The 24,166-nt window shown below is 42.6% G+C and overlaps 2 protein-coding genes across 4 annotated transcripts in view; one reads left to right on the top strand and one right to left on the bottom strand.

Moving 5' to 3' along the window:
• Nucleotides 1-24,166, bottom strand: part of itga8 (integrin, alpha 8) — a 50,531-nt gene that overhangs the window by 8,118 nt on the left and 18,247 nt on the right. The window contains exons 15-33 of the mRNA XM_088387614.1: nucleotides 24,034-24,141; nucleotides 21,459-21,514; nucleotides 21,188-21,345; nucleotides 20,977-21,108; nucleotides 20,454-20,521; nucleotides 19,951-20,098; nucleotides 19,519-19,611; nucleotides 17,950-18,029; nucleotides 17,629-17,709; nucleotides 16,815-16,920; nucleotides 15,967-16,125; nucleotides 15,646-15,762; nucleotides 15,473-15,586; nucleotides 15,205-15,306; nucleotides 15,026-15,148; nucleotides 13,255-14,960; nucleotides 12,209-12,353; nucleotides 8,977-9,042; nucleotides 5,938-6,109 (exon numbers count right to left, since the gene is read on the bottom strand). Coding sequence (XP_088243740.1) covers nucleotides 14,871-14,960; nucleotides 15,026-15,148; nucleotides 15,205-15,306; nucleotides 15,473-15,586; nucleotides 15,646-15,762; nucleotides 15,967-16,125; nucleotides 16,815-16,920; nucleotides 17,629-17,709; nucleotides 17,950-18,029; nucleotides 19,519-19,611; nucleotides 19,951-20,098; nucleotides 20,454-20,521; nucleotides 20,977-21,108; nucleotides 21,188-21,345; nucleotides 21,459-21,514; nucleotides 24,034-24,141 — 1,735 coding nt within the window. The 3' untranslated portion in view covers nucleotides 5,938-6,109; nucleotides 8,977-9,042; nucleotides 12,209-12,353; nucleotides 13,255-14,870. The remainder of the gene's footprint in view (nucleotides 1-5,937; nucleotides 6,110-8,976; nucleotides 9,043-12,208; nucleotides 12,354-13,254; nucleotides 14,961-15,025; nucleotides 15,149-15,204; nucleotides 15,307-15,472; nucleotides 15,587-15,645; nucleotides 15,763-15,966; nucleotides 16,126-16,814; nucleotides 16,921-17,628; nucleotides 17,710-17,949; nucleotides 18,030-19,518; nucleotides 19,612-19,950; nucleotides 20,099-20,453; nucleotides 20,522-20,976; nucleotides 21,109-21,187; nucleotides 21,346-21,458; nucleotides 21,515-24,033; nucleotides 24,142-24,166) is intronic.
• On the top strand, nucleotides 617-12,955 carry LOC148391918 (ataxin-1-like). Of its 3 annotated transcripts, none has more exons than XM_088387617.1 (3): nucleotides 617-772; nucleotides 5,958-7,977; nucleotides 8,086-12,955. In XM_088387617.1, exons 2-3 carry the CDS (start codon nucleotides 6,196-6,198, stop codon nucleotides 8,755-8,757), a joined length of 2,454 nt encoding a protein of 817 aa, XP_088243743.1. In that variant the 5' UTR covers nucleotides 617-772; nucleotides 5,958-6,195; the 3' UTR covers nucleotides 8,758-12,955. The 3 variants fall into 3 exon arrangements, with proteins under 3 accessions (XP_088243743.1, XP_088243742.1, XP_088243741.1); XM_088387616.1 differs by lacking the exon at nucleotides 617-772 and adding an exon at nucleotides 2,398-2,694 and having other exon boundaries at nucleotides 5,965-7,977; XM_088387615.1 differs by lacking the exon at nucleotides 617-772 and adding an exon at nucleotides 2,398-2,694.

The raw sequence follows: 24,166 nt of genomic DNA, 5'->3' as shown, positions 1-24,166 counted from the left end.
ATTTCTTTTTCTCCCTGAAAAGAGCATCAAATAGCCGCAACTCAAAGAATTAATTCTTAGAAAAAACCCTCAATGTCCATTTATTGAAAACCAATGTAGCTTTCTGCTGTTGCCTTCCAGAAATATTCATATTCACAACAAATTCAGCTCTTTTTCTTCATTTCTTTACCTACCATCCTTGAAAAAAGGTTGTCGGCAAAGAAACTCAACACATGAATATCACGAATAATATCAATTAACCCCGTCTATTCAATTTGAATCACAATCGAGCTGGACCAAGGATTCAAACCCAGAACTGTCAAGCAAATATGCTACCCACTAAGACAAGACATTCTTTTTCCACTTTAATAGTAACGTCATTTATTCCAAGTAAACAAACTCAATTGAAGCGAGCGCTGACGTCATATTGTGCAACAAATCTCAACACACCCCAGTTAATAGTTGTGGGAATGAGCTAGCCTCGGCGCTATTCCGTAACGCAACAAGTGAACTCCGAAGCTTCATTTACGCCCACCTAGAGTTTGCTGACCTCATGAGAACATATCCTCCATTAAATCAGCTTGGGATCTAGTTGACGCTTATGTCTGGTTGCATGGTGTTTTTTGTTTTTTTTTCTCCTGCTCATGTGTGGATCAGTAAAACATGTCTGGACATGTCTGCCACACTTATAGGAGGATCTCACAGCATCGCTGCTGTGAAGGAACATAGAAGCCAGAGGCGAGAGAAGATACTTGGCTTCCATTCATTGTGGACGCCTACACCTTTTTTCAAGGTAAATTTTGGTTTGGGTATTATTTGTGTCGGGTATGGAGATAATGTATGTGGGTGTTGAATAATGGAGGATTGTAAACATTCAGTAGGAAAGTGATTTTTTAAACAGGTGTTATATTTATTTTAAAGAACAGCTCAAGTTTGGGGTTATCGTAGCATAGACTGCAGTTGCGTAGCAATGGTGGAAGTAGGCCACGGAGTTGTGTTGAGGAAATTCCGAAAAGGTTCGGCACTTGTATCTTCTTCGTTCGGTGCAGGACAACTTTTATGCATCGTGGCATTCATTGCTAGAATTCCCACTTGAAAGCTTGTTTTAGCTCGCTTGACTGGTTCGACTGTTTAATGAGGAATACGCCAAATCTCTGCGCATGTGTTGAGATGCTAAGCTATCTGAAACCGCATTTTGCATTTATAAAACTATAAAAACTATAAGTTACTCGAGAAAAAGGTCCTTAATTTTAGTCTTTGTTAGTTAAAATCATGCACGAGCTTTTGGATTCATTTTAAATTGCAATTGAAAATAAAAATGTAAATATTTCATTTTGGTATTACTATATATTATTACATAATATTACCTTTTATGTGGCATTTGCAAAAAAAATTTAAAAAATAAAGCTAATACTAAAACCAATGAAAACTAATCTAAAGCAAAGCATTTAAAAAATAGTAAAATAAATAAAATTAACAAAATTAAATAAAAAATAACAAATCTGCTCTAAAAACTAATTAAAACGAACTGAATTTTAAAAAAAAAATCTACAATAAATAAATAAAACTATCCCAAACTATTATGCACTGTATCTTTACCACCTTCTGTCCAGCTCATTATTCAAAGACACCATTGGAACTATTTGCATTCCGCCAAAAGGACCTCTCAGGGTATTTATTAGTCCTCTCTTCTAAGTGTACGATTTTGTTGGATTGTCCCCCTTGCACCCTCCAGCGTGTTGTCAATTGGAAGGGGCCACCCTGCATGTGGCGCCTGCAGAGGAGCAGATAGCAGTCTGTCTTGGCACTAGAGTCCCTGTCTGCAGCCTGGCTCTCTCTCTCTCCCTCCCTCTCTCTCTACCCGGTGCCTCGCAGGGGAAAGAGGTCCGAAGAGGGCCAAGTCAAGTGGCTGGGTGTGGGTGGTAAAATATCTCCGGGGGCAAAAGACTAGTTGCTGGTTACTCTGAGTCATTTTCCATCTGAAGAGCAGCTCAATCATGGCAGTGGAGATTAGATGGAGATTTGCCTCCAGGGGGGGGAGAAAATGCATATGAAAATGAACAAGGGCAGAGCATTACAGGGGCTTTGCTATCACACTCCACGATTTAATCCTCCGACAGTTTTTGCGAGCGTGCATCTGCGCCAGTCTCGTTGCCTGAGAAATGCCCATGTGAATAGTTCTTTATCTTCATGCACATCCATGTCTGTCTATGCAAACCCGCTCCAAGTTCGCCTCCCTCCGTCGTCCCTCTCCGTCTGTTGCTCGCTGCCACCCTCCCTCCCTGTGTGAGCGTAGTCTGGGCTCGGAGCCAAGTAGTGTGTGTGTGTGTTTTTTTTTTTTTTTTGAATGAATACCTGATGGCTGATGGGGCTGGCGGAGGGGGAGGAGCCATGTCAGTTGGAGTACTGAGGGAGAGAGAGGCAGGGAGAAAGAGGAGGGAGAGGGAGAGAGGCAGCCAGGCAGAGAGAGTGAGCTGGCGGTCTGGTGGCCTTGCATAACACACGTTGGAGAAGCCTCGCACGCAAGACCTGGCGTGGGCTTTTTGCACAGGAAAGGGGGGGCCGGCGGAGGGGGGAGACCTCCTCTGCCATCAGGCCGATTGCAGGGGCGACGGAGGGGCAACAGGGTCTTCGCTACTGCACAAAGGACGTCTCCGGGATTTCAGAGGAGGAATCGGTGCACATGTTCTGCAAGCGGTGGCTGTGGAAGAACCGGTGAGCTATTCTTAGTACTTGAACCAGCAGAAGGGTGAGGAGGGGGGGGACGGGGGGACGGTGGGAGGAGGAGGCTTGTCTCTAAGCGTTTTGATTTGTGGCATCGTAGTATTTGCTGTCCTGCTACTATACACTGTCATGCTACGAAAGAAAGGCTGGAGATGTTGAATCCGTTCAGACGTTGAGGTGACTGATCTGAGAGGGGAGGCGGCTTGCATTGTCAGCATGCCCCCAGTGTGTGATCTGTGTATGTCCGGCACTGATGCAGAACTCTGGAGTCATTGTGGAGACAAACAGCCTGAGCCCTCAGCCCCAGTGCCTGTTCTTTGGCTGTAGCCAAGCACACGGCTCGGCCCGCCTCTTAAAGGGACACACACGCGTTTGTTTTACACTGAGAAAAAGGGGGGGGGGAGACAATAAAATGTCTCTTTTGGATAAATCTCCCAGACTGTATCAATCTGCCTTGCTGCGATGAAGACGGAGATCTATTTTTGCGCAGAGAATCCCACATGCGTGCCCTTCTCGGTAATTCCCCCCCCCCCCCCGTTTCATGCATAAGCTCAAATTGATGATGGTGATGATGATGTTTTTGTTTTCTAAATATAGCCACTGCTGCACAGGGCTGTGAATCCATGTCTGGTTCTAGCAGGTGAGATATGAAGAAAAGCATTACTGACATGAATGTCAGTCCAGGGTCATTTTATTTGTGCCGTTTTTTTTTCTTTGGGGGGGGGAGGCTTTCTAATCGTAGCCCGGGACACTCTAGGTACGTAATCACTCCTTCCTTGCGTCTTCCTGCTGCAGAGAGATGTTATTGCTATGAAGTTGAGGATCAATGCGAGCGCAGGAAAGGGTTGGGGGGGGGGGGGGGGGCTACTGCTGCGTAAGATTAGACATGTACTTGCCTTTCACCTGGAGACACAACAGCCTCACGCACATAGCGTGTAGATTTTTTCACGGGGATTCTCACTCATCATATGAACATGTGTCCCCCTCCGCCCCTCCTTATCTGATGTAATACTTTGCAGAGGGGGACAGTCCAGGGCTGGATCCAGAGTGTCCACGGCGTCTTGACTCGCCGTGACATTCATGTCTTGAAAGCGCGCCTTTGTTCTCCGTAGCACAGGGGGTTGCGTTTGCTAGTCACTGATCTAATAATAGGCGGGAAGATCAAGCCGTGATGTTAATGCGTGACCATGTGCACTGGGGGTGAAAAGACTTAGGGTCGTCTTTAGCCTTTTGTGCTGAGATGATGATGATGTCATTCCAGGTGTTGCTGAGGTGGGCTTGTTGCCACAGAGTGATGCTGCACGCCGTCTAGCGTGAGTGAGTGAGTGAGTGTGTGTGGTGACATCGCAAGGCGGGGGCTGATGCTGCAGGCACTGTTCAATGTGGGTCAGGAGGAGCCGCGCTGTCTTTCTCACCCCGTTCCTCATTCCCAATCCTCTCCCTGCCTTGCTGCCATCCACATCCTACATTGCCGTTTTTGCTATCCTCCCCCTCACTCGTTGTCTACACCCCTCCTTTGTTACCTCTTGTGGCTGTATGAGGCTTTTTGATCACATACAATGCTAGGATTTTTTTTTTTTTTTTGCTGCTTCCTTGACAAGCTGCAATCTTGTTTTATCTTGAAATAGGCTAATCCAAACAGAAACTGACCAAGGTCCATTTTTGATGACTATATTATATATAGGCCACTTGTGTTTGCTTAGTGTGGCAAACCTCCTATGTAGTATAAAAAAAAAAAGCTCATTCAAAAGTAATGCTATGCACGTATATGTGTGTGTGTCATGGTCTCAATCTCGGCGCTGCCTCGAGCTTGTTTTGCAATTTAGCCGTGTCTTGCTCATTGACCCAAAAATAAGTCTGCATAAAAGAGCAGAACATCTAGGAAAGTACATTGAACAAGTGGAAAGTCCTCCAATGGGAATTTAGATGAAAATCTGCTTCTAAAATTTTGTCTCCCGTCATGCTAATGCATCATGTGTGTTTCTTGATGCGTTTTCAACTTGGCTTTTTTTTAGGGTTCACTTCTTTTTACATTTAAGTGATCATTCTGGTCATATTGAGAGTGTTTGATTTCCATTATTTAAAATGTTTTTCAAAATTCTAACAAATCAGAGGTCCAGCAGGGTTTCCTGACATTGTATTTTACGATAGTGGTGAGCGTGAGGTTGTTTCAGAGTTTGAGGCTGCATAGTAAACAAATCTAACAAGGTCGACTCGTGCGTGTGTGCTATCCATGTGCTATGCAGCTATAAAATATGTCGATTCATCCCTTCAGTCAAATATTGACAATGGGCTTGTTGACATAGATACATACATTACTTTAGTTGACTCTTAGGATTACAACTCCGCAACAAAACCCAACGGTAATAAAAATGGTCACATCTTACAGAATGTACCTCAATTAAATGTCAGCTAGTCTGTGTAATGTTCCGGTCGATGAAGTCTGCCTGGAATTAATTGTTTATATTTACGTTAGCCCTGACTGCAACTAAAGGCCTTGGAGAGTTAAAAAAAAAAAAAGCAATGTACCACTCTTTACTGTTCTCCTGTAATGTGAGCTAACAGCACATGCATTCGACATGAGCGTGTTGCCCAGGAAACTCCAATCATCTCCCATCATAGATGAGATAAAAATATCATTGCGCTGTTTTCCCTCATGGAAAATCCTGTGAGATCGGGGCAATTTATCGTCTTCATTAATTTGTGAATGAATACGTAAACAGTCCCGTCAAGGAAATATGCAAAGAATAACATGCTCCGGAATAAAACCACCAATGTGGTTTTACTACTCGAGTTGTGTTTATACCACCTAGTGGCTGAAACAGGCCGAAACGGTCTTACAGACATGAAAGCGAGCACACTTTTGAAGTGGATCACTATTATGCCTGCCTTTTTAAGTAGTGACACTCCACTGCAAGAACCACTTGAGAAACACATGATTGTAATAACTGTCACATATGTCTTCAAAGGGCTGTTTTCAATAGAAAAGCAAAGGAGCAAGTGTTGCATAACCAGGATGTTTCTATACTGATGGTATGAAGGCAATAGACAAAAGACTCTAAAGCTGTTGCAAATGCCAAATCCTTAAGATTTAGTTGCACATTTTTTTCCCCCAGCTTCGAAGGCTGGATTACATCCATTCATAACTTTATACATCTGGCACGTTTAGTAAAGCTAGCCTTGCTAGCGTAAAGATTGAAAACCAGTCAGAGTCAAATTGATGTATGGACTTACCCATTGTGTTTCTTTCTCAGTCATCAGATTCCGGCCGACATTGTGGAAGAAGAAGTGGATCCATTAGAGATGATTCCACATGAAGTTTATGGAGCTCATTTTATGAGCTGTCCCTTGTGTGGATTGAGACCTGGAGCTGTATGCTAGTGAGCACTAGCAGAGCCATTGCACCCTGGCAAAGAGAGGACATAAACACTGAGCGTGAGCGAGAGACAATAGAAGCGCTAACAAGAGACACTTAAAAACCAATCTGGCACAATGAAATCCAATCAGGAGCGAAGTAATGGATGCCTGCCGCCTAAAAAGCGAGAAATCCTGGCGCTGGAGCAAAGGCCAGTGGCAGTGGCGACACCAACTCCTCCAGTGGTCCATCAAAATCCTGCTCCACACACTGAGAACCTAGCATGGCTGGCAAGTGTAGCCAGTGAACGATGCAGGTCCAGAGACTCGGAGAGCCCGAGATGTCCCGTCCCGTCTACTTCGTCCTCTTCCCCTTCCACGATTCCAACTTCAGCGACGACTCTTTCAGCGGTGCCGCTGGCCTCGCTACCTGCAGTTTATTCCACAGCCATTCCTCAGCCCACAGGAACCATCCAGTTTGCTCAGCTCGGACCGAACGTTCAGTTCATAAGTTCCGGGCCCTATGCCGGTTACATCTCTTCTCATGTCGTTCCGGCCAACACCAGCTCGATGGGACAGCGCCCTCACCTGGATGGTTACACTACTGCCCTGATCTCGCCTGGCACCAAAGGGGAACAGCAGTTCCAAATTGGCCTCTCTCCCACAGAGCTTGCTCCCGTCTCCCTTCCGAGCTCTCCGCAAGTCACCAGCCAGTACATCCATCTTGATAGCAGAACACCTTTGACCGTCAGTGGCGCCGCCGTCTCGACACCTGGAGCTCACCTCCAGCTCCAGCCTCATCACGCTGTCCTCCCTCAAACGCTCACTCTCGCACCCTCCCAACTGGTTGTTCAGTATGCAGACGGTTGTGGTGGAAAGAAACCGGAGGTGCACGCTAAGGGTGTGCTGAACGGTGAATTAGAAGTCGTCAAACAGATGAAAGCTCCCACCCAACCAGCAAATCATCAGCAGGTTCAGAGCTACGAGGCAAGACACATCCTTGTGCCCGCAGACTATGGCCAGAACCAAACAGGCCTTCAGACCTCCTTAGTACTTGTGGCCCAGCCTAACCATAGCAATGATCAGGAGCATGGCTCGAATAAGATTTCCTTAGTTCAGACCGAAAAGGGAGGCATCTGTTTAGGGAAACCTATATCGAGATCTTCCTCCTACTCCTCCCTCTCGTCATCGGAGGTGATGAGGTCTGTCACACCCCATACAGTCATTCAGACAACTCTAGCCCCCGAGGAGCTGCCAGCCAGTCTTTATTCTTCCACACAAGCCCCCATCATTGGCTATATCACCAGTGGCAACCAGCATGCGGTGAGCTACCATGCGGCACTCCCGCAGCACCTGGTCATTCCAAGTGGTCAGTCCTTGCTTATTCCAGTCAGCAGTGCAAATAACGGCACAGAAATGGAGACCAGCCGTGCCGTCAGTTCGCTGACCGCGACCACAACGCCTCAAATATCCACCGCCATGCCTCATGCCTATCTTGCCACCGCCCTGTCCAAATGTGAGTCTTTAGGCAACGACGGGAATCAAGTTCCTTCCTCGATCGGCCCGGCTCCTGCTCTCCCAGCCCCGGTCCCTGCAGTAGTAGCAGCACCCTCCCCAGTCCCGCCTCCAGTTACTCATCCAGTCAATGCTCCAGTCCCTGCTTCCATCCAAGCTTCCCCCACCATGTCCTCTCCCTCCTCCCCTGTGGCTCTCCCGCCTTTCTTTATGCGAGGCTCAATCATCCAACTTGCTGATGGGGAGCTAAAGCGTGTGGAGGACCTCAAAACAGAGGACTTCATCCAGAGTGCCGAGATCAGCAACGAGCTGAAGATTGACTCCAGCACCGTTGAGCGAATCGATAGTGGCCAGAGTCCTAATGCTGTGGTCATACAGTTTTCCGTGGGGGAGCTGAAGGCCCAGGTGGGAGAAAAAAAATTCTTGCATGGTGTATCTTACTCGCAGATCATCTCTGCACAACATTAACATTTTGCAGAATGCCTAAATGTGCACTCTTGTGTGTTTCTGCAGGTGTGTGTGGAGGTGCTGGTGGAATACCCTTTTTTTGTATTCGGACAAGGGTGGTCCTCATGCTGTCCTGACCGGACCACGCAGCTCTTTGAGCTGTCCTGCGCTAAGCTGTGCGTAGGTGATGTTTGCGTGTCATTGACTCTTCGGGGTCTAAGGAATGGTTCGCTAACAGACAGCCAGTCTTTGGGGGCTCGGCTGAAAACCACGAGACTGTCTGACCCTAGCAACAACTCAGACGCAGCTGTCAGCAACAGTCCCAGGCCAAACATTACAGGAATTAACAGCGGTATCGTTATGAAGGCTTCTGGTGCCGAGAGGATAGCTGGATCTATGTCAGGGCGGCAGTTACCAACCGAAATGCAACTAAATCCAGGATCAGCGGAGGGGATCTGTGGAGGAGAATCTGTGTTGGCAATCTCCGCAAGTGCTGGTAAAAGACAGGGATCGGACAAAATAGATATGCCCACGCTCTGCAAAATACAGTCCAGAGATCCGGACAGAACCACTGTTCGCAAGAGACGATGGTCGGCTCCGGAGAGGGAACAGACTGAAAGGGTAGACGAGGAGCCTCCGTTGACTCTACTCAGACCCTCCATCATCTCGCAGGAGGTGAAAATCAGCATAGAGGGCCACTCGAGCAGTGGCAGAGAAAAATGCTTGATCAAACTATAGACTATGGGAGGGAGCTTATGTTGTTTGTACTGTGTTTATCTACTCCGTGTTCTCTCTATTCAGACTACTATAACTTAGCAGAGTTTATTTACACAGTATCACTATTTTTATTTCTGCCATAGGTTCAGACACCTTTTGAGTACAGTGTGTGGTCACGCACACTGCAATCAGTGCAATCAAGTTGTAAGCAAAAATGAGTGTGAATGTTGGGGAAGATACCTTAAAGTGTGTCATCGATCATGAGCTGGATCTCCGTTGTCACATCGTCCACAGGACCATGGCGTTCTGGACTCAAACGTGAACAAGCACAGAATATAGATTCATGTGTAAAAGGCGAGCCGTGGGGCTTATTTCTTTCGATGGCGTGACGTGATGAGTGGTAGCGCGTTTAGGAGTCAAAGATCAGCCATTGTACGATTTCATGGTATTGATTTGGCAATAATCGTTGCGGAGACCTTTGCCACCTCACACATCTGTTTATTTCTCCAGTCTTTCACATATGTGCTGCCACCGAGTGTGTGTATGTTTTGTGTGTTTGTCAACAGTAAGGCACTTAAAGTGCACAGGGGTCAGGTATGAATGTCCTCAATACTGACTTATGAAGTCACGGATATGTCGTTTGCTGCACCTTCAATTAGTACAATGCTCGACAATTTCATACAGACGGGTTTGCAATATGTGCGTGACAGCAGTCACACTATCACACATTCCCGTAGGAGTCTAAAGAAAGCAGACGGCCTCAAGATCGTTTTTTTTTTTCCCCGGGCGTTTCTACAAAACCAATCACCATCAATGGACTCTCTGGAAAAAATAACTTATAGCTTGTAAATAGGGTGGTACATACTTCAACCACTGACACTTGACTTACAATTTGGGAGCTCACCTCGGTTTGGGTAAACTAGGGTAGAGTGTTGCTTGAGTATCATAAATGGACTCACACTGAACTGGCATTTCTTAAACTGTATAGATCTAAACTGCAATATGACCAGAAGCTGGCAATCCAGCAAGCAAACAATTGCCTTATTACGCATCCAGCAGACAAGAAGAAACCTCAACCTGCATTTGGAGGCAAGCAGAAGCCTGATCAAATTCACTCTCCTTTTTAGCTGTTTGGGTTTCCTGAGGGAAATCCAGTTTGTGGCACCCCAGCTAGTAAGTGATCCTCTTGCTCGCTATCAGTTTCCAACTCCCTTTGCAGGCTGGCTACCCTGGGCATCTCATTCCGCAGTTCCACTGCATAGTATTTACTCAGATTTACTTTTCCGACTTCAGCGCTGTTGCTTTTTGGTTCTTGGAAAGGAAGACATGGATAATATCAAGATAGTCGTGGTGACGTAGCTGTCTGGAAAAATTCTTTGTCGAGGATGTAGCTAAGCTCCTGCAACAGGGTAGGCTAACTTTAGCACCTGTGTGTTCTATCCATGTATTCTTATAAATTATAATGATAAAACTATGACAAATTCAGTCAGCAAATGAGTGACCAGCAGAATCTCCATCTCATGCGTCAAGTAAGTACTATGCAGTGGAAAAAAGTCATTTATCAGGTACAGTGGGTCCTGCACAACAACTAATTATTTAAAATTGTACTTCAAAACAAAAGAGTACCTCCTCTCATTTAATCCGATTTTTTTTATTCAGGTTCTGAATTGTTAGATATTTTGATAATTTCATCTTTTAAATTCTAGGCCAAATTCTGAGTTGCTAAACGAACAAAATGTACGTACTCTGATGGCAAACTGTTTCTGTCTCGGAAAAGAGCCGTATGAGTAATAATCGTGGCGATGCTAAAGCACAATATCCTCTGTTAAGCTACTTAGCTGAAAGCTAGAGAGTGCTCAGTAGAGCCGATGGAGATTGATGAGTCAGGTGATCATATTGTTAGGGACATAACCTGATCAGGTTGTCCTGGTTGAAAAACCGGGATGGGCAGTAGAATAAAAACCTTTTCTCCTCAATGAAGCTCTTGTCTTCAAGTACACACCTGCTACATCAGCGCCACTGCGGCGTCCGTCTTTTTGCTATTTCATTTCCTTTTAAGAATAGAGCCAAAATTCTACAGTTCATTCTCAGGAAGGGTATGTGTGTGTCTGTACGCATGTGTGTGTGTCTGAGACGGTATGTGGATGATCACTTGTTTTTTGTGTACGTTCTGAGCAGCAGCACTTTGATGAAGCATCCGGTGGGTGTTGGCAAAAGCGATGGCGGTCATGTTCCCAAACAACCGGTGAGGATAATCAACTGACTGTTTATCATCATGTCCGACGTGTATAACGATAGAATAGTGAGGCCGGGAATGTAAACACCCATTGGACAAACTATCTCACCTTTATTTTTGATGATGGATAGAGCTACTATTTAGAGAAAGAAAGTTACTGAAAGCCAGCTAGCGTTGATTTGTACAGTATATTGTATCTTAGAATGTGTACAGTGTGTGTATAGATATTCTAATCCTTATGTAGCCTACGTACTGTGTGTGCCACGGCGCCCTTTCTTCAATCATTCCATTGATGCAGCCATCAAAGTGGTCCTGTTGTTGCTTCAATTCATGAATGTGACATCATCTTTGAATTCGGACTTGACCTTGCACAGTGTAAAATTCATTATGTGATGATCCCATTCAGCGTGATAGCCAATGTCCTTTTCTAACTCCTGTAGGTGTTTTCTTGTCATTCTAAAAAAGGATTAAAAAAAAAAAAAAAAAGCCAACAACTACAAAAACACAAAAAATGACTGTTCTGCTTGTGTTCTGCTCAGGCTAAATACTGCCCACTGACTGTTGTACATCCAAAATCTCACATTGTTCACTTCAATGCATAATGCAAACTACTCCAAATTTTCCATTCTAAGAGAAATGTTTGGTGGCTAAGCTTGCCAATATCGTATAGTATACTGTATTTATGTTGTGTATTGTATGACCCCACTACCTTGCAGTCTGGTTTACTAAAAATGCTTTTAAAAACCGCACAAATTCCAAAAGGATGTCATGTTTGAGAAACCACACCCTATTGTTGGAAGCAGCTTATGTGTTTGGACTATTTTCAGTTGGAATTTCTTTCTGCTGACACTAATCTAAAATGGCATCACAGCATGGATGATTTAATAAAATTTTGGTGTTGACAACAGAAGAAACAGTTGAAAAAGTTTTAGAGGTTGCACAGTAAATACAATGTCATTCACTCAAAAAAAATATATATATTGTACCTGCTTTTGTACCAGACACTTAAAACTTGGGAATATACTTGTACTTTTTGGGGTCAAGTTACAACACCGACTGACAGGCGAGTTAGCTTAGCATAGGCAAAAGTAACGCATAAATGAAAATGAAACTACCTTAAACTCCTCGAAAGAATCTCTCAAGTGAAAATGAAGTATACACGCACAAAGTTTTAGTCTCAACAACCATGTAAAACATAATAGTTTTTTTTTTAATTAACAAATTGCAGTATCTTACCTGGAGATGGCGGCCTTGCAGTTGTTAGGGAAATAGACGTGGCCCAACTCCTTCATAAACCACATGCCATTTTTCGAATGGGAAGTTTTTTTGGTGTGTAAAAAGGTAGTTTGGCAAATGCATCCTCGACCACTTGCCTGTTGGACTGGCATACACAGACAGACAGACAGGTAGACAGACAGACAGGCACAGATAGCAAGATGGATAGATCAATAAAAAAATAAATAAAAATATGAATCAATAATAATAATAATAGCCAATTCAACTACAATATCCTAATGAACTAAATTAGATAATTGTACTGAATGATGTCGAGATAATGGAGTACTGGATTGCACTTTGACATACGTATGGGGCCAACTTTTAAATTGTAAATAGTAAAAGTCTTCCAAAATGTTGTTGGAGAGGATAATACGAAAAAACTTAAATACCCATGATTGCGTGATTAGCAGAATCATTCAGCATTTTGCTTCAGTTTGCACCAGTTCAACACCCTCAATACGAGCACTTTCTTTTCCAAACATCTGTACGCTGACTTTGTAAAGCAATTTTGTAACAAGGGTCTGTTTATTGGCTAACTCTCAGCCACCATGCCCTATATCCTACAACACTTTATTATATATCAATAATGTTCCCCTGTTTTGATGGTGTTGAGGTTTGCTAGTCAGAAACTGTTCAATCTTTACTTACAATGTTTGGTTTCAAATTTTATCAAATATATTCAAAGAAATAAAGACTCTAATGTAATTCAGTGGGACTCTTTTTTTTTCTGCCTTTGTTTATCCTGTAAGCAAATATAAGGATTCCAATTACATTTGAAAATCATTTACGAAGCTTTTCAATAATTTATGGACCAGAAGCATAATTTTAAAATCTATTCAAATATATTAATAGGTTAATGAATACGGAAACATATTGTGCCAGCTTGTTCGCCAAGAGACAAGAATTCTTAGATACCGATGTTTACTGTGATCTTAATATGTTTTGACACCACATATAGATTTACAAAACATACATATCCAAATAAAAAAGTAAAACATACATACCACTGCCAGTGAACAACCGGGTACTTTACTTAAACAATTTTAACGTATTAACTTCGCGATGACGCATCCTAGGTCGGCCATTAACTATTTCCTTCCCGCTTCTTTTCCAGAAACCGGAAGTGCCCTTCGAAGTTGGATTTATTTTCTGTTTCTATTGCAATTTAATATAAACAAGACACTGCTAAAAACTATATACAAATAACAAGAAATAAAAATAAATTCACACAGAAATTATTTGCGCACCTTGTAAAACTTGAACCATCGTTAAAACTGCAACAGCTCTGCCTAGCGGCGAGAGACACAACTGCATGCCGACTTCGGAAATTACACATATTATTCAAGGTTGTGGTCTTATTTCTATCATGGAAACAAACCGTAATAATTTGCCATTATTTATATTTTCTAATTTTAACTACCACCATGTTGCCTTTAGAGGGCACCGTGCATCCTCAAACCGGTTATCTTCACCTCTTCTTACCGCTAGAGGGCGCGAGAGTTCTTCCTCTGAAGTGTAGCTGTGAAACATCCTGTTTGACAGGAAAACTAAACAAATAGGGATAATTTCATAAAAATCTTTGACGTCATATTTATTCTCTGTGGTGTGTTTTCCCCATTTACAAAGCAACAAAACATTTTAAATGGAACTCAGATCAATGTCAGAATTTATCATTTACTTTTAAGAGATCACATGAATGGTATGCGATAAACCTGTATAAAGTTTTTGTAAGGAAAACAAAAACGACAAAAAAAAGCAAAACCTAGAGCTAGTGAGACAGACTGAAACCTCAGATAATCATTTCTTATATAACTTATTTCCACCTCACGTGATTTGGTGTGGCACAAACCATTCAAGACTTTTTTTTGGGTTGTGTAGCAAAACTAAAATCTATCATACCCACGACTCACTTCAGTATATACATTAAGCTCTGATAAAATAATGCCAGTGTAAACAAGCTTCAGTATCACGCAATGTACAAATATTGCACGTACATTCATAAATACACATGTTTTGCTTTTGTGCCTTCATGTTAATGCATCCCGATGTGTGTGACACATCGGACGCACAACAAAATATTGGATGAAGAGAAGCCCCTAATTAACACGTATAATGTACAGTCCCTGCACACAAATACATATCCACACAAACACCCACCGGTCACAACATTAGGTACACCTGTATGATATAATGATAGTCTTTTTGTTATCTCAATGGGAAATGACCACTAAGTGATCAAAATACCATTTTTGGGGTTACCTAATATCGTGGCTAGCATTCACACAAACACAGATGTGCCTCAGTTCATATAATGTGGATTTGTGAAGAACTTTCTTCACACTGTTCTCCTGTGGTCCTACCTCACCCCGGACAAACGATCCCAAAAATATCTTCTGCTGAAGCGTGCTTTGATCCGGTGCTGTCAAAGCTGAGAATCTTTAATCTCCGCCTGATGCAGATTGTAAGAAGTCGTCCCTCCCGCCGTGCCAGTTCATCGACAGGAGAGGCAGAAGATCTGGAGTCGAGAAACCGTCCTGTCCAACGACCCCAGATCTCCATTTGGATTGGATTCATTCAGAAGGTGCACATTCCTGCTTCTTAGGATATGTTCCTAATCATTCTAAGCATCTGCCGTTCGATCCGACGTCAGCTGCTCTTGGTCGGAGACGTTGTCCCCGGCTGGCGGCCTCGCCCGGTCGAAGAAACCGCACTGAGAGAAATACCAGCGACATTTTTAGCGGGATGACGATGTTGGAAACGGTGGTAAATACGAACCTTCCACATGGCGAGCGTTAGCACGGCTAGCACGAGTAGCCCGAGTAGTATCGCTAGGATGATGACCCATAGTGGTACGGCAAAGGACACATCTGGTGTCCCCCATAACACTGGTGTCCCCATCTAGAAACAAATGACCAATCAAATTCATACCGAAGCAGAATTGAGCCAAATCTTACCGAGATGGTACGTTGAGGCAAGTTGGGGGGCTGGACCCGATAAGGCATGGCCAGGACCACGAAGGTCACAGTCGAGTTGAGAATGTAGGGGTCATTACGCCGCTGCGGGACAAAATGAAATGTTATCATAATGAAGCGTACCAAAGGACATTGACTCAAAGGTCACGGGGTGTGACTTTAACCTTTTAAGTTTAGTTACGCAGCAAGCCTAGCAGGGGCCTGATAAACAAAGGGTTAATGAAGCAAAGATGTGGAACCAGACACTGACCTGCAGGAAAGTATGCGCCCACAGTCTTGACCGGACTTTAACTACAGCGCTCTGGCCGCGATCCAAGCGGCCCACGACGCACGTGATTCTCAAGCAGGAGATGTTGGTGCAGTTCTGTGAAAAGACACTCGTGAGGATTTCTGATCCCCATGCAGGAGATGTTTGTTTCTTACCAGGGTTTTACCGCTGTAACTATGGGCGGGGCTAGCAGCTCGCTTGCGGCGGCGAAGAGGATCGCTGGTGTTCCTCAAGAAGCCGAGAAGTTCGGGAGTATCTTGGAGGGATGAAATCTAAAAAAAACGTCGAATATAAAACCTTCAATGAGTTGCTTTCAGAAAACATTAAAAAAAATTCTCATACTAGGTCCCTATTGGCAATTTGGGGTGGACCACTTTTCCTGAGAACAACCCAGTTGATGAAGTCATAAGTAGCAATACATCGATGGTTAAGCTAGTTGGCAACAATATTGTGATTTTTATTTTTTTTTATCTTACCTGAAGCCCAAGTGGGTTGAGGCTGCTATTCGTCCGACAGCTTATTGGCCCATCAGTTCTAATCTCCATTGCGTACAGCAGGTTCTCGTCACGGAAGCGGGAAGGCCATCCGACCTCAACCTCGGCCTCCCGAATACTACTGGGACCCGAGTTATGGAGCTGTAGACGTTAGAAGTGGTGGAGAAGTTAGTCGTTTTATTGCTGTGGGCCTCAAGTGACTATCGGCTATAATTGGGTTATCATAACTGTGGCGTGATGACACGGGCCACCTGTGTTTTTTTGGCCGCACACTTATTAGCCTTCACTCACTCGGGAATGGAGACATAGACAAGACAAATCTACAACTCGAACCCTCGTTTGGCAATCGGGGGATAAATTGAGAGCTTAAATGAACCATCAATTCAACAAAGCCACCTTTCCACTCACTCACACATTCTCGCATAGACACACACGGTCATTAACAGTGAGGTAAGTCATCCAAACAGGACATGATCCTGGTGCTGCGGGGCAGGAATTCTGGAGCAAAAAAAAATGTCCGCCTTAAGTAGAAGCAGCTGCCAAGTGGGAAAAATACCGCCAATGAAAATCATTATCAGCTGCAGGAAAGGCCAGAAACTGCATCGGCCTCTTTAAAACCTAAAGACATCACATGTACAGCAGACACACACACACCATACACTTATTGTAAAGTGTCGCCAGTGTGTCTGCCAACTCCTTTTATCTGTCGTCTGTGACCTTGTTTTGCTCTGGCTAATTATCCCATGTTTAAAAAAAAAAAAAAAAAAAAAATCACTGTAATCCTGAATCTTACCTGCCTCCACAGTAGTAATTACACCTAACATGTTTACCTCGTAGATGTGGGTCACTTGTGGACCCACGTCGTCTTCCTTGACGGGTTTCTCTTTGGGTTCCCAGCGTGGGAATGGTAAAACCACCTGAGAAGGATGAGACACCCTGTGGAGATGAGGGAATTAATAATTAATCATAATATGGGTTTGAGATAACGACTGAAAATAGGGCAAGTTTAAAGTGAGGCTCGAAGATGGTGATATATTTAAATACGCTTTGGTGCTAATGAAGAGACAAAATACTGCAACAAAATATTTCTCACTGACAAACCTGCACCTAGAATGTTTACATTTGGCACTTTTTGAGTCAGAATAAATTCTGGCTGTTCATAAAAGATTGAGTTTTTGTTTTAGCAATTCCGATCTCATGAAAGCATTGCAAATTACAACCCGACAGAGATGTATAAACAGCTGAGCACTTGTTAAATAAGATTTTCTGTGTTCCGTTTAAAATGCTGCCAAAATGCTTCATCTGGATTAGTTTGACAATAACGATTCTTTAATCCTGCATCGAACAAATCAACTGCTCATATTGGAAAATTATTATGATATTTTTCCATTTCAACTGCTGAATGCAAAAAAAAAGTATTTTTCTGTGTTTTCATGTTTGTGAACATCTCGGTGTGCCTGCCGAGGGCTCTCAATTAACCCATGTGCACATGATTACAGCAGATGTATTTTTTTTTACGTTTTTTTTTTTTTTTTAATGCACTGTGGTGGAACAAAACAGAGGACATAAATTGCTCCAAGCACCATAAGCATAAAAGCAGATCGTTTGTATGTCAGAGAGGAGCAACAAAATGCAAGGACTCACCCTCGTAAATCAATTTGAGCTTTGGCGACGATGGCCAGATTCAGGCTGACTTGGTTGCTATCTGGGTTGTCTTTGTTGGAGCTGCGTGGTGGGTGTTAAAGAAATAAAACACATGGCGTAAAACTGTGACTTCATATAAGTGACAGGAATGTCTTAGATCATTTTTATTCTGTCGTCGTGTTTAACCAATGTGCAATTCTATGGCCGTGCATAAGTCAACAGACTGTGTGGGATAAATAATTTGTCAACACACAAGCCAAACACAGATTTTTCTATTCCACAAAATATTTTTTTCTTCAGTATTCTACGTATGTGTCTCACCTGTGGATCTGTAGCTCAAAGCTAATTTTTGGTCCAGCATTTTCAAGCCTTTGGACTGAAAACCGCAAGCCCACAGACATCTGTGGAGAGTGAATCAAAATCAAAATCAGTTTTTAATCATCAAGAAGTCACATGATATCCCGGTGTCCATTAATGAGGCAGGAAAGGCCCAATCAACGAGATCATTCTTCTGCTATTATGCGACTAGAAGATCCACTTTGTAGTGTTGACAAGATGCACACTGAGATGCTCCTGAGCCCCCCCCCCCCCCCCTTGACGTCCTCTAATGCAGAACACATGCAAGTGTGTGCTCATCGCAAAACTACACAAAAATCAGCGTACACAAATGCACGTGGACATCAGGTCTGACATATGACAGCGAGCAGGAAGAGCAACCCCGTGGGAGATTTGAGGCCATCTATATGGAACGCATTAGTGAGGCGATGAAGATCCAAAGAGGGCAAACGGGTACGGGGAAGACGTCACAGAGGGTCCGAGCTGAAAGCGGCTATTAAATCTTTTTATTCCTCGGAGCATCTGGAGCTAGAAAAAAAAAAAGCTCATTTTAAGCTACATGTTGTTGATATATGCTTAGGATGGCAACATGTTTATAGCTCAGGATGCTCTTTTATCCACATCAAAGATCTCCCTAGTTCATGTTTTCATTTTATCCATAGTCTTGTTAAAATGCTGATTGAGTAAAATGACATGCAAAAATGAAATATAGAAAAATCCAACCACTAACGAGACCATGAACGTATCACTTACAGAAGAAAGTTAAGACTGAAAATACTTAGCGGTGAACTATCAATGGAGAAGTAGACAACCACTAGTGTTCTGGATTTCCTCACGATATATTATACATGTAGAAAAGAAAACGATTGAAAATCCCTCAAACTGGAATTCCAAGATAGAAGATTTTTGGTTGTCCATGCCAATGTGATAAAAATCGAGTCTAAATTGGCTGTCGCCTTAATTTTATCGAAATATCTACTTTATGCTTGTTACATTTGCATTCCATAATTCAGATTTGGTATCGGCCTTCTCTGGGATGTTTGTGACATGAAGCAGGACCAATGACCCAATTCCATCGATGACATTATTATACCCGGCATGTGAGTATGTTCGCCACAAGCCTGTGGATTCCTGAGGGGGGGGGGGGAGTTAATAACTCTCATCTGGACCGCCAGGACCCCCACCCCCCACGTATATACACACACCTTCTGCACTCTCTTTCTTCCCCTGAGCAGTGTAACGTGACCACATAATTGATTTATAACAATGCGGGGTGTCACACCTTCACTAAAATCCAACACCTTGACACATGAGGTCTAGATAGCAAATGACGACGCCATTTTATTTGATTTTTTTACAAAGCCTTGGATCTTTGCATGTCAGTCATCCGGGTGTTAATTGGTGAGTCAAGGCGAACGAAATAAGAGTCAAGGAGATGATCGCGAAGCATTGGAAACAATCTATCAGAATGTGTTAAAGTTGAGGAGAAGCAGGAATGGGGTGACCAAAAAAAAAAAAAAGTGCTTGATGGATTTGGAGTGTGTGTCCGCTCACCTCAGTTTGGGCCACCATGGGATTGCCCAGGTCACACACTACAAGCCTGGAGTCATTCACCATGTTGTATTCGCAGTCCAGCTGAGCCAGAGACTGGAAGAGGAAAAAAAATCATCAAGAAGGAAGTTGGGTGATTTTAAAGTAGAATGGTCGAAAGCAGACGTGATGAATGTTCTGACAGTAACAACCTCATCCATCACGCAGCTCCATTACATTCTCATTAGAGCACACACACACGGCAGATGACCCCGTCGATGTGCGGGGGCTGCTAATGCTAATGAGCTAGTTCCACCCAAACAAATACAATCACGACACAACAGGACGTGATATCACACTTTGTCGCACTTTGTGTTTTAACTGGATAATTGCTTCATTGTGAGGCTTCTATTCTCAGAACTGGTGTGTGTGTAGCATGTGTGTGATTTCTTTCACCTCAACTTTTCTCTCCACGCCAATATAGTCGGCTTCCGATGGGAGCAGGACGTGTAACTCGGTCTCGTAGGCTCCTTCTCCTCGGTTCGTTGCCGTGATGGTCAACATAAACAAATTGTCATCTCCGATCACCAGTTCAGAGTGGTCCCTGTTGGCGGAGGAGGGATTTCATTTTTTTTTATTTTCATCCTAAAAATTTACTCATTGTCCATTTTCGACCCAAATGTTTTTAGAGTGATGCATTTGTGGAATCAAATGTCCTTGCTTGTGTGCATGTATGTGTCAGTCAGTAGTGGGTGACAGGATGTTTGTATAATGTTGCCATGGCGACGGCGTGCATCTGGAAGCACTACAGAGAGAAGGCTGGTTCACACACATATGCTCCACATGGTAGACTTGATGCACAACTCTGATGTAAACCTTTCTCTTTGTTTGACGAATAACAGATTTTTTTTGTCTTGGCTGAGTTCCATGGTTTTTTTTGTTGTTGTTGGAGGTCTTACATGCTGGCAGTGAGCTGAAGGTCCGGGATGCAAATATTGTCATCACCGCAGTCCAGGAGAATGTAGGCCTGAGAAGAAGAGGATTGTTATGAAGAAATGTTGGAAGGACACTGGACATCATCCCACCATGAAGTGTTTGTGGACAGGCGGACAGATATACCAAATGGACATTACATTAGGTACACCTCTGCAAATCTCTGACAGGATCCAATAAAAGAGCTAATGTGAATTAAAAAAAAAGTTTTAAATTTATTTCATTTATTTAAATAAAAACCAAATATTTTTTTTATTTAAAAAATAAAGTGAATAAAATAAAATGCTGTCATGAGGGGATGAGCAAGCCCTTACTGAGACTTTTTTTTTTTTAAGGAATGTGGGAGGAAGTCAGATACCAGGAGAAACTCCACACAAGCATGAAGAGAACACACTGACCTAAATTTCTAGTTTGGCATATTTTAACAACAAATTTGTTATCCTTGTTGATCGGCTTTATAAAATACTGTACATTAGCTTATTAGCTTACATGCTCTTGCAGGAAAGTGCTGCTGTAGTAGTTGAGGACCGGTGGGAGCGTCTGGCCCTGAGAGGGAGGAGCTAAGCTGTAGTTCAGAGCTAATGAGATGGGAGTCAATTTGTCACGGAACTCGTCTTCCTCCTGTGAAGAAACATAGAAGCATATGGTCAGAACTGACGGGAAACAGCACAGGTGGGATTCGATGGTGGGGTCGACTCACTCGCAGGTAAATGGTGTAGTTGAGGCAAGCCTGAGGATGGCCGTGGCCCAGCGTGAGGAGTCCGGTCCGCTGAGGTTGCTGGTTATCCAAAAAGAGGACTCGCTTCACGCCTCCTCGGACGCCCTTCAACCAATCCAAATGCACCTCTGCTCTCAAGACTGACGGGAAAGAGATGCATGCAGGAAATGATTGATTTATTTTTTTAAATACATAGGGGGGAAGCAATTTTAAAAATTACAAATAAATTGAAAACAGAAATGTTCTTCCTTACCCACAGAGCCGGGGATGCCTATTCCGCTCACTTCTGCACATACATCCACCTTCAGGCTGCGAGATAAGAGTAGCAGAGTTAATGTTGCGTATCGCACTCAATGTGCACAGGCTAATAGACGTAATCCCGGTAATTTCTTTTTTAGGGCGGTGAATTCCTTAGGGGGCATTCCTTTACATAAACAGACATGGGAGCTTGGGCAAATGCACGACTTTCCTCTATTTATTTATTTATTTATTTATTTATTTATTTATTTATTATATTTATTATATTTATTTAATATTTATTATCATATATTTATTTATTCATATATATTTTTTTAATTGATCAATTTAAGAGTATGTGCCTGTGTGTTATCGCCTCTTTAAATCAAGGAAATGGTAAAGTGAATGAAAACTACAAAACATTAGGCCAAGTTTGTTTGGTTTCACTTCAACAACTGGTAATGACTTCAATGACCTCATCGGAGTTGGTGCCAAATTTAGTAATTATGAGCTGCATTTCCCGAATATAATAAATTGATGCTTTAATGTTTGTAGTAAAACACAAACAACCCCCTCTGGGGTTATTTGGAAGACTCCAGGTGGTTTTGTGAGATGCTGCATGTGTTTTATATTTAATGTATTTAATGTGTTTGTGGCATAGTCTACATGTGCAGCAAACAGCTTTTCTTAGTCATGATAATGGAATTATTCCAAAAAAATAAAATAAATGCATGTGTGCTTTAACCAGCAAACACATTGTTGTTATTATTACATGCTTACTGTAGGCCCCCCAAGTTACATTTAATGGGTGAGAACTTTTAAGACATTTAACATCACAGCTTCATCCTCAATCCATCATTCATTAGATAAGCCTTTTTTTTTTCTTTTTTTTAAATTTAAGATACTGTGAACAGTATTCATTGCCTGGCCTCAAGCTGTTTTGCTCTAAAAAGAACAGTGAGTAACAGACAACGGGGAATTTATGCTTGGACGCATTAAAATTGGGAATTTTTTTTTGCAAGATTGAGAAAAAAATAAACTGGAATGCATTGTTTGGATATTGGGGACAAAAAAAAAAAAGGAGTGTCAATTTCTGCATTTTTTGTGGTGAGACCACAATCTTTGGAAAAAAAAATAAAAAATCTCCGAGGGAGTCAACAGCAGTTTGTTCGCCCTACAATGTGTTTTGAATAAACATAAATATTAAATTGGATGTATCAGTGATGTAAACTCATTTTTATGACTTGAGCTGAAGTTCCCATAACAATAAATAATGCATATCAGATTCACGACATGTTGCTAGAATATGATTGGCTGGGAGAAATATCCTACTTAACGAAAAACTTTCTGCCTAATGTTAAAACTCACGACACAAAGCGGGCGTGCTTTCGCAACAAATCGTTCACCCCTTGACCCACGGCGTCACTTAATTCTGTTTGATTTTGTGTCATAGCATATCTGGTTCAATACCTCCGTAGCAACTTTGCGTCTGTTTATTTGAATTATCCGAGTATTATTATGACACAGCGCCATAGTTTAGTGCTTTTTGTCAATCAGGCTCAAATCTCGCAGCACGGCGATGGCAGCGAGCCCAGCACACTTTTCTTGTCTAAACATTCCCACTTCCATCTTGAATATGTTCGAACCGACGTAGGTGAAGCAGCGGGAGAATTTTCGACTCAACTTTTTCAAATTGACCCCGGGGGGTAAAAAAAATAATATAATGAAAATAAGATTATACGGTTTCAAATGGATTGAATCCCTTATGGTTATATGAAATATAATTTGTGATGTGTGATGGCAGATGTGTAAAGGAGAGGTGAAATATAAATGTGTGCTGTGATTGTTAGATTTCAGAATTCCAGATTGAGGATTCATTACAGCAGCAGCAGATCTCATTAGTCTCATGTTTGCTTACGACTTTTATCCTTTTAGTTTTAAATCACCGGCACAGATGATATAACAAAACAAAAATATTTTAAAATTTGCCTTTCTACAAGTACAGGGGGGGATTTAATGTACTTTTCCAGATTGACAGGGATGTGATATTAGGAAGAGATCCAGACTAAATACTTTAATTCACTGCCAGCAAAATTACAAATTGATGTCTATAGCCGTCAATGGCAGTGAATGAGTTAAGCCGTCAATACAAAATACTCAAATGAAATCCGAAAAGTATGATGATAACTGAGATTGCATTCTTAGTGGTAGTTCATAGTTCAGCTTGTAAACTCAAAACATAACGTATGTCAATACCGTTAGAAACCGAGAAATATTATAAAATCACCAAAATGGCTACTCTGTCGGTGACTTCCACATTATGGAAAATTTATCTCCAGTCATGTTATTATCAGCATCATTCAGCATTTAAGAAAGCTGGAAAGTCGCTTGGAGCTCACGACATCCGACCTCAAAGGGTTCCAGCTGAACGAAAAACTACGACCGCAATGATGTCATAGTTTACTTTGTTTTTGCGTACATAATGTATGTCAGACGTCTTGACAACAAAGTAAATCTTTTTTTAAAAAATAACTCCAACCCTCAATATTTCAGAAACTCTCAATTATCGATAGTATACACGGATATTTTACCAGGTCACCATGACGTCGCTGAACGGCAGACGACACTGTCGATCATCAGGATTCAGGATTCTCGGGGTCAGGATCATCGCCGCATCCACAGACACAACCGCTTGAGCCCTAAACAAAAAAAATGAAATTCAAT

Source organism: Syngnathus floridae, chromosome 10, assembly GCF_059516105.1.
Source record: "Syngnathus floridae isolate MCC-2025c chromosome 10, RoL_Sflo_1.0, whole genome shotgun sequence".
NCBI classification, from domain to species: Eukaryota; Metazoa; Chordata; class Actinopteri; order Syngnathiformes; family Syngnathidae; genus Syngnathus; species Syngnathus floridae.
The sequence above is the reverse complement of the archived record's forward strand: the minus strand, read 5'-3'. Positions and strand labels throughout refer to the sequence as shown.

Excerpts from the sequence above, each read along its gene's own strand:
- LOC148391918 (XM_088387617.1), top strand. The coding sequence starts at position 6,196 with ATGAAATCCAATCAGGAGCGAAGTAATGGATGCCTGCCGCCTAAAAAG. Across the intron at positions 7,978-8,085 it reads TGGGGGAGCTGAAGGCCCAG|GTGTGTGTGGAGGTGCTGGT; the intron begins GTGGGAGAAAAA and ends GTGTTTCTGCAG.